Here is a 10,544-nt window from a genome sequence, read left to right as displayed (position 1 = left end):
CACACGCACCTATCACACACCTATCATGCACCCACCGCACACACGCACCCATCGCACACACGCACCCACCGCACACACGCACCCACCGCACACACGCACCCACCGCACACACGCACCCACCGCACACGGGCAGCCCCGGCCCCGCCGCCCCGGAGCCGCGGGCCCCGCGGTGCCCATTGGCCGCCGGTGTCGGTGGGCGGGTCGCGGGGCCGCGGCGGGGCCGGCCCGGGGAGCGCGGCGGATCCGCCCGGCGCGGGCGGCGGGAGCGCTGCCGGGGGAGGTCCGGGAGGTACGGCCGGAGCGGGGTCCGGGCCGGGGGGTCTGCGCGGGCGGCTGGTGCGGAGCGGGACAGCTCTGGGAGAGCTTTGGGACAGTCGGGGGTTTCCGCCGCCGGGGCGGTGCGGGGGGAGCGGGGCGGTCTGGCGGCCGCGGGGGGAGAGAGCGGCGGGGGCTCGGCCGGGGGGGCTCGGCCGGGGGGTCCCGCGGCGTGTCCTGCTCGCCCGGGGGTCCCGTCCCGCGTGTGCGGTGCCTGCAGCCCCACGGTGTCTGTGCGTGACCCGAGCGCCGGTCGGAGGGGCGGGTTTGTTGGGGCTTTTAGAGGGACGCTTAAATTACCAAGTTTGACCGTGTACCAAAATCCCAGAAAGTGCTCCGGCCGCGGAGCTCTAAGGGGAACCCTCCCCTGGGCTGTGCGCCTCTCCCAAAGGGGCACGTGGGCTCCCGGGCGCTGGGAGGGACAGGGAATTGTCTCTTCCCTCGGTGGTCGCCCACCCTCGCCGGCCAGCCCAGCCCAGCCCAGCCCGCGCGTGTCGTTCGCAAGAGCCCTTGTCCAGCGTGACCGTGGCCAAATCCTGTCACACTGGTCCTGTCAGCTCCAACACCCGGGAGTTCCTTACGGGGGGCTTTTCCCTGTGCCTCCCCAGCACGGGGAGGCCGGGGAGGGGAGCAGGAGGTGCGGGCGGAGTGCGCCTCGCTGTTCTGCCTGGGGATGTGTGCATGGATAGAGCAGGGGAGAGGGAGGGAGCGAGGCATTTCGTTGAGTTTCGGGTTTTCCTTCCTCCCTTCCTATGCTGCTGAGGCGCCTCTGAGCCTGGCTGGCACTCGCAAGAGCCACAGCTGAGCTCAGGCTGCCAACCAGTGGGTTTGGTAGCATCAGTCTGAGCTCCTCAAAAGCCACTGCTCGGCAGTCCCTTTGCCCTGGCCCTATACTGAACGTGGCAGGAAGCTTGGTAGCTCAGTCAGTCCATACCCTGCTGGGACTGGTGACATTCTCAAAGGCGTAATGTGACAGCCAGTGCCAAAATGTACATGTGCTGAATTGGGTTCCTCATGAGCATGGCAGGAAGGGGGTTGCCAGAGCCTGTCCTCCTTGCCCCCAGCAGTTACAGCATGCTGGGAAAGAGGGAGAGGCAAGCTGAAATCCCCTCAGGCAGGAGAAGGAGAGGAACTCTGTTTTGCTTGCTCTGAGTGCCTGCTCTGGCAGCTGCATCCTGCTTACTGTGCTTGGTGAGCAAGAGCTTATACCAGCCCTAACTCCAGGAGACAGTGCTCAGCTGAGCAAAGCAGAAAGAGGGAGTAAAGGAGAGCTGCAGAGAGATGAGGCTCGGGGCATTTTCTGCTGTCAGAGCTCAGCAGTCAGATCTCAGTGCGCTGATCCTCATGGGCCATCCCATGCATGTGGTATGCATTTGGTATGCAGTGGATACCAAGACTATCAGCTCTGTCTGATGGCAAGAACAGAAGGATCAGGTAGAACAGCTCACTACATCACGACAGCTAAGCCTTAGATACACATAGTCTTGAAAAACATACCCCAGACTCAGTGACCCAGGAACTTAAGTCGAAATGCTCTGCCTGGCATGCATCAACATGGCTGTTTATAATCCCAAGTGAACAAGCACTCATTGTTAAAAGTTGTGGCGTGCTTGCTTCTGGAGTGGAGTGCCAAGCAGTATGTTTTTTTCCTTTGAATATCAGTCACACTCACTGCATAGTATTTGATCACATGTAGAACCAACAGATCTTGATGAAAATAACCAGCCCCAAAATTTGCCATGCCAAAAACCTCTGTGAAAAGCAGCATGCTGGTAAAGTACATCTTCCCACCCTCATTTCAACTGGATAAGCTGCTGCTGTATGTGGCACATGGGCACATGTAGCACTTGGTAATAAGCACTGTGACCCTGCTGACCTGACCTGGCAAACAGGAAAATAATATTTACCAAAATGAATAAAATAGATTAGACTTCATATCCTCATTTTGTTCCAAAGGGAGAGGCTCTCATCTCCCAGAAAAGGAGACCATAATAACACTCAGAAGCTATCTTTATTTACCCAATTCACAAAGTACTTGCATTCCAAAGCCCAACTGTGCATTATTTGCAGTGAGTCACAATATTAACATGAAATTGGGTTTTATGTGGTTACTCAAGCTGAGCACTCTCTGGATCTGGGGGCAGGATTGATCTGGCTTGTGGTGGGATGTGGTGAGTCACCCTTTCAGATGGCTGTTGCCCACCCACATGAGTGGATATGCTTAACACTGTCCCAGCTCCATCCAAGGCATTCCAGTGCTTTGAAACCCTGAGGATACATATCCTTCCCTCCAGTTTGAGGAAGCCAGCTCTTGAGGAGCACTGGCCACTCGGTGTTTCTCTGTGAAAGCTATTTCTGCAGGGTAGGTCACTTCATTTAGGTCTCTCAGGGCTAAACCTGGGTCTTGGCCTTGTGGGTTTTTACCCTGTCGTGCTCTAGAGAAGAAAATTCTGGGAACTCAGCAGAATTGACTTGTCTATCTGCCAGATAGCTCAAGCAAGAAGTGAATGGTGTGCAGCAGCCTTCAGCAGCAGCTCTGTGGTTTCCTTTCCAGCATAGTGAAGGGGTGATTTGGGGTGAAGGACAAGGGTAGAATGTAAGTCATCGTTGTCCCAAACACACAGGACCAGGCGTGTTGTCATCCTCCTCTTCCCTTTCCCCTCCAGCCTCCATAGTAGCAGGCACTCTGGACAAGGAGGACAGGGAAAGCAGTGGAGGGTGGCTCTGCATTAGTGGTTCAGTGAACCAGGGCAACACACATCCCTGGGATCTTGGAGCTGCCTCGTGATGGCTGAGCTACCTCTCTGGAGGAGGAAATGACTCACGTTCCCATGGCCAGCCTGCCTTGGGGCAGCTCCTTCAGTGCATGAGGGGTAGGGGCAACAAAAAATAAACTTAAAAGGAGTGCCTTCTTTACTCCAAACTACCTTCCTTACTGCAAACATTTGCTTTTACTTCAGAGTTACCCTTACCTAGGTTTTCTAGTAAAACAAAAACCAACAGACTAACAAAACTCCAGATTGAAAACTCCAGATGAGAAAGAGGGTGCGGAGTTGTGGGAGGGATGATTGTGCTGCATTCCACTTCCCCTTCAGCAGAGAGCAGAACTGTTTTCAGAATGATGTGTCTTGCAACTGGAAGCACTGGCATCCCTGGGGTAGTGGAGGAAAGGCTTGGCTCACGTGGATTTATTCACATAACAGGGGCTTTTTTCTTTTCTCTTTTTTTCTCTTCTTGTCATGCAAGGACAGGGACCAGTGGGAACAAGTGATACCACAGTGTTTTGTTTTGTTCCTGCCTCAGCTCTGGTCCAAAATGGGGCTGTGGGGTGTATGTGTCTGTAATTAATCCTTGAGAAAGGAGGTGTGCAGTCAGAAATGGAAGGCTTGCTCCCAAAACCATCATAAGTTAGCTCCCAGCACCCAGAGGGATAGACAGGGCAGGCCTTGGTAACCTTCAGCTGTCACAGTACAGTGACTCTTGAGCAAGTACTTACACCTGCATAAAAGCAGGTTCAGAGCAAGCAGCTTCCTTTTCTAAGGGCACAGAGTTAGATTGGTGAAAAGCACAGCTGTAATGGAAAAGCTGGCTGTGCTTCCGAGGGCTTCCATTGCTGCAAACTGAACTATCCCAGTACAGACTGGGCTGTTGCAAAGTGAGGCCAGAAAGTTTGGAAATTTAATTTTAAAAAGTAACAAGCTGAAGTGCTAGAGGGCTCAGGAGATTACTTGTACCCTCGGGTTGCGTTAGGAGCATCGCACCTGTGCATGCATTAGCTACTCACTCCCACCCAGTGCAGATGTTTGCAGCTTCACCACTTCCCTCTTTGTTTTCCTCTCTTCAGAGTGAGCTGGAGATGGTGGACCATCTTGCAAACACCGAGATCAACAGCCAGCGCATTGCTGCTGTGGAAAGCTGCTTTGGGGCTTCTGGGCAGCCCTTAGCCTTGCCTGGGAGGGTCCTTCTGGGAGAAGGGATTTTAACCAAAGAATGCCGCAAGAAACCAAAGCCTCGCATATTCTTCCTTTTCAACGACATCCTCGTCTACGGCAGCATAGTCATCAACAAAAGGAAGTACAATTCCCAGCACATCATTCCCCTTGAAGATGTCACTTTGGAGACGCTGCCAGACACTTTGCAGATGAAGAACCGCTGGATGATCAAAACCTCCAAGAAGTCCTTCGTGGTTTCCGCGGCCTCCCTCACGGAGCGGAAGGAGTGGATCAGCCATCTGGAGGAGTGCATCAGGCACCTGCTGACGAAGACGGGCCGGCAGCCCTCCACGGAGCACGCGGCTCCCTGGATCCCAGACAAGGCGACGGACATCTGCATGCGCTGCACGCAGACCAAGTTCTCCACGCTCACCCGAAGGCACCACTGCCGCAAGTGCGGCTTCGTCGTCTGCGCAGACTGCTCCAGGCAGAGGTTCCTGATGCCCCGGCTGTCCCCCAAGCCTCTGAGGGTCTGCAACCTGTGCTACAGGCAGCTGCTGGCAGAGAAGAAGAAGGAGGCAGAGGCAGATCTGAGGCAGACAGAGCCGATCTGCTCTGCCATCCAGGGCTACGAGCCCTCCAGCGGCGATGACAGCGACAAGTCTGATGACGACAAAGCTGACCGGTGGCCAGCAGACACAGAGTTTTATACCTCACCAGTATCCTGGTCATCTTTCCATAGCTGACCTCCCTGGGAGCTGGTGGAGTTTAGACATTGGGAAGCCAACCTCTGGCCTCCAGTGCATGTCCTTAATGTTTTCTCTGGAGGCCGTGCCAAGGAAGGTGGATTTTGGCCTCTGTATATGGTGTCTGTGGGGGAAGCAGAGATGAGGTTGCCCCTCTGAGAACGTGTCTCATACGTGTGTGCGGAGAAGAACAGCTCAGTGAATAGCATGGACTGGGGCACAGACCTGCGGATCAGTCTTGGCCAATCGAGCTTGCCCTTCAGTGCCTTAGTCTTCCTCTCCACAAAAACACAGCAATACTAACTCCTGTTTTGAAATGTTTTGAGATTGGCTCTTGGGAGAAAAAGAAGCAAGAAATCCTGGAGTTGAACATGTTTGCCTGCTTGCAGTGTGTTCCTCTGTCATGGCAAGGGGCTGTTTTCCATGAGCATTGCCAGAGATTGTCACTGCAAGTGTGCCAGCCCCAGGGAACAGCTGCTCATCCTGGCATAGTAAGGCTGGCACTGGCTTCTGTGTCTATACCCGAGTCTCTCAGTGTTAGAAACACTAAGAGAATGGTGCTCTGAATGAGGTTTGGTGTGAGCAGCCCTAGCAAAGCACTGGAGTGTCCAGCTCTCACATGGAAAGAGTCCATGGGGGTGGTACCAGGACAGGAGGGAGGAAGGAGAGGAGAAAGGGACAGGTAAAATTACACTGAGCAGTGAAATAAGGAGCTAGGGATGTACTACAGTTGACTCAACTAAGTGCAGAGCCCAGATCTCAAATACAAATATCAGATTTCTAGAAACTTGAAGAACTCAAGCCTACCAGGTAAAAGCACAGCCCAGGGAAGACTTTTAACAAGTCTTGAAAAATCCAGGAAATTGCCCCAAATTAAGATCCTATGAAGTACAGCACTCCAACTTCCCCTTCCCTCCTGGGCTGCTGCCCAAGGCATTGAATTCCCACTTGTGGGCTCACCTCTTGTCTATCAGTCTCACGAGTCCAAAGTTAAGGTGCTTTATGTACTTGAAGGATTGGAGCCAAAGACCTTACAGTTAACTTGAGATCAACTTTAAAGTTCTAATTAAGTTAGAAATAAACTGTGTTTATCCAAGTATTCTATCATAATGTAGCATGGGAGTAAATATACAGGAAATCAGACAACAGCAATTTTTTTGCAGCAGACATTTCTACAAACTCCATTTTAGTGTATTTTTCTATTGTGTATTTTATGCTCTGGAAAAGTAACATGGCTGGGAATACATGGGCCAATGTTATAATCTGTTTCCTTACCATGACCTGTTACAAGCAGTGCATTGCTTGACAGGTGGCCAGACTTGGGGTTTTTTAAATTTCAGTTCAAATTGATCATTCTTAATGTCTTTGATAAAGTGCCACTGTTGCAGTGAATTTGTATCACTTGACTGTGTGTGAATAAAGATATGGCAAACAGGAAGAAGCCAGGAAAACAGGACAATAAAGTGTGTTGTTATTGAACAAGAGTCTCATGCCAACCAGCATGAGTTCAGACTCCTCAGCTGTGGGGAGACTGCTCTGGGTTTCTGTTTCCTGCTTGAAGGTAAGGGTGAGTGAAAAAAAAATCCAAATCTGATGCTTCCTTTCTATTTATGCCATGTTATCATCTGACAGACTTTTCCCAAGTCTTTTGCAATCCCCTGCAGTAGTCTGTATTCATTGGAATGGTATTTTTCCGGTGGGGACACAGCTTAGAGTGGGCCAACAAACCTTATGACCTAAGCAGATGTTTTTGGGTTTTAAAGCAATAAGTACACCGGGTTCTGTTTTTTCCATCACTCTCCAAGCTTAGTTCCTAACTCTGCGCAGCAGTGACTGTTTTTACAATGCCTCCCACCCACCAGAAGGGTGTACATGCTATGCAAACAGAAAATGACCTTAAAAATAAACAGCCATTAGAATGGCTCACAAGCCAAAAATAGCCCAGCTGCTGAATCCGTGTCCATTGCTGGCGTTCCAGTTCCCTGCTCCTGAAGTGAAACTCCCAGTTTCGTCCTAGTAACTGGCTCCAGAAATGTATTCCAGTTTTGAACCTAATCCTTAGTTCTCTTTGAGATCGGCTTTTCTTTATCTTACGTGTTCAAAGGTCTTACTGTTATCAGCCCTGAAAGAGCTATGAACTGTTTTTATCCACTAATGAGAGACAGACATGCCTCTAGCGAATGCCTTCTTGGTGAGCAAGAGCTTTTCTTAATCACAGCAGGAAAAAAAGAATCTGAAAAACCAAACAAACTCTATCAAAAACAACCCAGCCCCTTGTTTTGGTGCATGCAGGCCTTTGGGGAAACACACACACCTTCCACCAACTGGTACAGCCCCAGCCCTCAGGGTGGAAGAGCAACAGAATAAGAGTGGCTCACATCACATACACTGCAGTTCTGAAGCAGTGTTTCGGAGGTGAGGAGGTGCCCAGGAGCACTTGCACTTTCAGAGGCTTCTCACACGCTGCCTGGTGTGTTGCACTGTCTTCTCCCAGTGCTTGTCCTGCTGTTATCCAGCTCCCAGCTCTGTGGCTCTGCAAGAAGCATCAGGCATTGCAGAGCAGCTCCTGCCAGGCAGGGAGACATGGAAAGGCTGGAGGCAGCCACAGGTTCAAGAGGACACCTGCCATGGAAGCCCCAAGAAACCCAGTGACTCTTAAAACTGTTAATGTGTATGGTAAAAGGATCCTGCCCAGGAAAACATGGGGAAATTTAAACAAAGCCACTCCCCCTCTTCCTGTAGCTCTGTTAGCCAAGTTGTGGAGCTCAGCACTGGGATTAGAGCCTGGGGCTCCTGGCTTCTGGCCTGCTGAACACATGGGTTTTACATCACAGGCAGTGCTGTTACAGTCCAGCCTAGAGTTTTCCAGCCTGATTCTGTCTCCAGTGCGTTAATGGGGCATTTCCTGATGGTTTGGGTTTTTTCTTTTTTTAGCTAAATAAATGCCTTTACCAGAGATTTGTTACAGTTTGCAGCTCCAGGCAACTACAAAAAGAGCAGTAGCTTGAGTGCTCACCTTGGGAAACATCTGCACGCTGGGGGTTTTGTGAGGTCACATCCTCTTCCTGCAGGGCTCCCAAATGTGGAGATCCCAATGGAGATCAGTTGCCAGAAGGGGTTCCTTGCTCAGCCCCTGCCTGAAGGTGTCACGGTCCAAAGGCACAGCAGGGTGAAGCTGTCCCTGCTGCACACCAGCCTTGGCACTGCCTGATCCTGGGGTGTGCTGCCTCAGGAAAACAGACTGGCTGAAAAATGCTCCTTCTGCTTCCTCAAGCAGAAACTGGAGCCCAGGCACATTTAGAAAAATCCAAGAGTTTTTTGCCTGCAGCAAAATGGTTCCTTTTCAGCTGGACACACAGGAGCCAGTGGACAGTGCCTGTAGCTGTCAGGAGTGAGAAGAACACTAGTGTGCTGAACATGGAGAGCAAAACTTGAACATTAGCATCAGACCTGCTGAAACTACTGGGAATCCTCCAGCACAAAGGAAAGCAGAGCTATTTAATGCAGTAAAGCATTAAATAATAAAAATCCTCTTCTGCTCTTCAGTCAGCTGGAAGTGGAGGAAGAGGATGGCACTGGTGCAGCAGCCAGTCACAAAAGCCCAAGGAAAGGTAATGGGGAGATGTGATCTGTGAATAAACTGAAAGGATCAAAGAGGTTCAATGAAACCCATGTGTTCTGCCATCCCAAGGCGCAGCCCAGGCACACCACAGCTCCCAGCACGGTGCTGACTCAGCATTCACGAGCATTCAGCAGGGAGAAGCGAGCCAGCTGCTCAGCCAGAGCCTTGCTCCCAGTTACTCAAACACTCGGTTTCTATCCAAGCTGGAATTCTGGCTCTGCCACAGCCCACAGCCTCTTCCGACTCACTGCTGCTGCAAGGCAGTTTCTCATGTTCCTCAGCCTGGGATTTTTGATTAGCAGGAGGAACTGAGGAGCACAGATGGTCCCAGCTGCTGCTGAGCTGTGAAGTGACGTGTTCTCAATGAAAAATACAGGCTTCTGTTTTTGACTCTTTCTGCTCCAGGCTGTGGACTTTAAGAAAGGTGTTGGCAGGAAGATGTTACACTACTGTCACTTCCATGGTGGACACAATATAGCAAAGCAGCTCCAAGAAACCCTTGCCTGAGAGCTGAGGGCTGGAGCTGCTCTCCAGAGCACCCAGGGAGGAACACTGTGCTCCAGGCTGCACACTGTGGTGTAAAGCACTGCAGGGCAACACACAGCCAGGTCTGCTTCATGTGGCACATCGCAGGCAGGAACAACCCCAGTGCCACACAGGGGTGTGGGAAGGAGCCTCTCCTGCCTGTGCACTTGTTCATAAAACCTCCTAATATACAGCCAGTGCTGTGATCCTGTGCAGCAGCTGGAGGAGAGGGAGGCAGGGAGGTGGTATCGAGTGCTGAGGAATGCGGAGTGACTCTCTTTGAAGCTGGCATTTGACTTCCTTTCCAGTAAGGCCCAGAAATGCAAGGAAGCAATAAGCAGGTTTTCTGTAAACCTCTTACAGAGAGGTTTATGGCCAAGACCGAGTTACACAACCTCCCCAGTCTGCTACTGTAGGAAGGGGAGAGAAAAAGGAGGAGGGGAGTTAGATAAGAGATTTTGTTTTAGCAGAGCAGTCTCGTGCAGTGCCTTCTGTTGTACAGTCAAACCAACCTGGGGCAGAGCATCTGCTGCCATCAGCAATCCTGCTGCCTGGGATCCTGCTGCCCAGACTGCCCCACGCAGCAAGGGAATGCTGCTGGCTTTGTCTAGCCTCTCCTTTTTTCTGTCCTAAACACGATGTGTTTTGATGAGAACCTTTGGCAAACAATCTATTTGAGAAGCAAAAAGCATTAACTCAAGGCTAGGCAGGTCTCTTTTCCTCTAACAGCAACAAGAAAAAAAAAGTCACACGTGGTTTTTTACAGGAAGAGTTACACATTAGGTAAAAACAGAGCTTTAGTGGTTTCATATATGAAGGATCTTCCAGAGGCACCAGAGGGAAAAGTAACTGTGGCACTGAGGTCTCTCCATGGATTTGTTCCCCTTCCCATCAAGGCCTGCAGGAGGAACCATGTCCCCTAACACACAACACATCCTCGTGCAGTCTTCACCTGTGATGGCCACCTTACAGGGCAAGCTGGGCAAGCCCCTTAGCAGCCTGCCTGAGCCTGCCTGAGCTGCACATCACCTGTGTGTGGCACACGGGTTCTGCCAGAGCTCCAGAGCAAGCCCCATGCCCAGCAGTGTGCAGGAGAGCAGTGCTTTGTGAACACAACCATTCTCAAATGGCTCAAACGGCTCGAGGTGTGAGCCAGCAAACCAAGCCACAGAGCAGAGCCAGCAGCACCCAGGTCACAGCTTCCTGGCTCCATCAAAGCCTCTGACTCGGTGAGCGCTCAGCAGCAAGTTCCACACAAACAAACGTGTTTTGATCCTTCCAAAGATGTCCTTGAGCTCACTTGTTTACTGTTTGAGCAGCCTAAGCAGCCCAGCGGTTTTGCTGTGCATGGTGTTCATAGTCCAAAGGTCTTCCATATGCCACCATAAGGCTTTGCACACTCTG

The 10,544-nt window shown here is 51.5% G+C and overlaps 1 protein-coding gene across 1 annotated transcript; it reads left to right on the top strand.

The window, feature by feature from the left end:
- The first annotated feature begins 242 nt into the window (after positions 1 to 242).
- PLEKHF1 (pleckstrin homology and FYVE domain containing 1) lies at positions 243 to 6,449 on the top strand. Its single transcript, XM_017828783.1, has 2 exons — positions 243 to 289; positions 4,160 to 6,449. Exon 2 carries the CDS (start codon positions 4,172 to 4,174, stop codon positions 4,991 to 4,993), a length of 822 nt encoding a protein of 273 aa, XP_017684272.1. The 5' UTR covers positions 243 to 289; positions 4,160 to 4,171; the 3' UTR covers positions 4,994 to 6,449.
- The last annotated feature ends 4,095 nt before the right edge of the window (positions 6,450 to 10,544 follow it).

The sequence above is a fragment of the Lepidothrix coronata genome, unplaced genomic scaffold (assembly GCF_001604755.1).
Source record: "Lepidothrix coronata isolate B3197 unplaced genomic scaffold, Lepidothrix_coronata-1.0 Scaffold153, whole genome shotgun sequence".
Lineage (NCBI taxonomy): Eukaryota > Metazoa > Chordata > Aves > Passeriformes > Pipridae > Lepidothrix > Lepidothrix coronata.
Note: the sequence above shows the minus strand (reverse complement) of the source record. Positions and strands in the feature narration are given on the sequence as shown.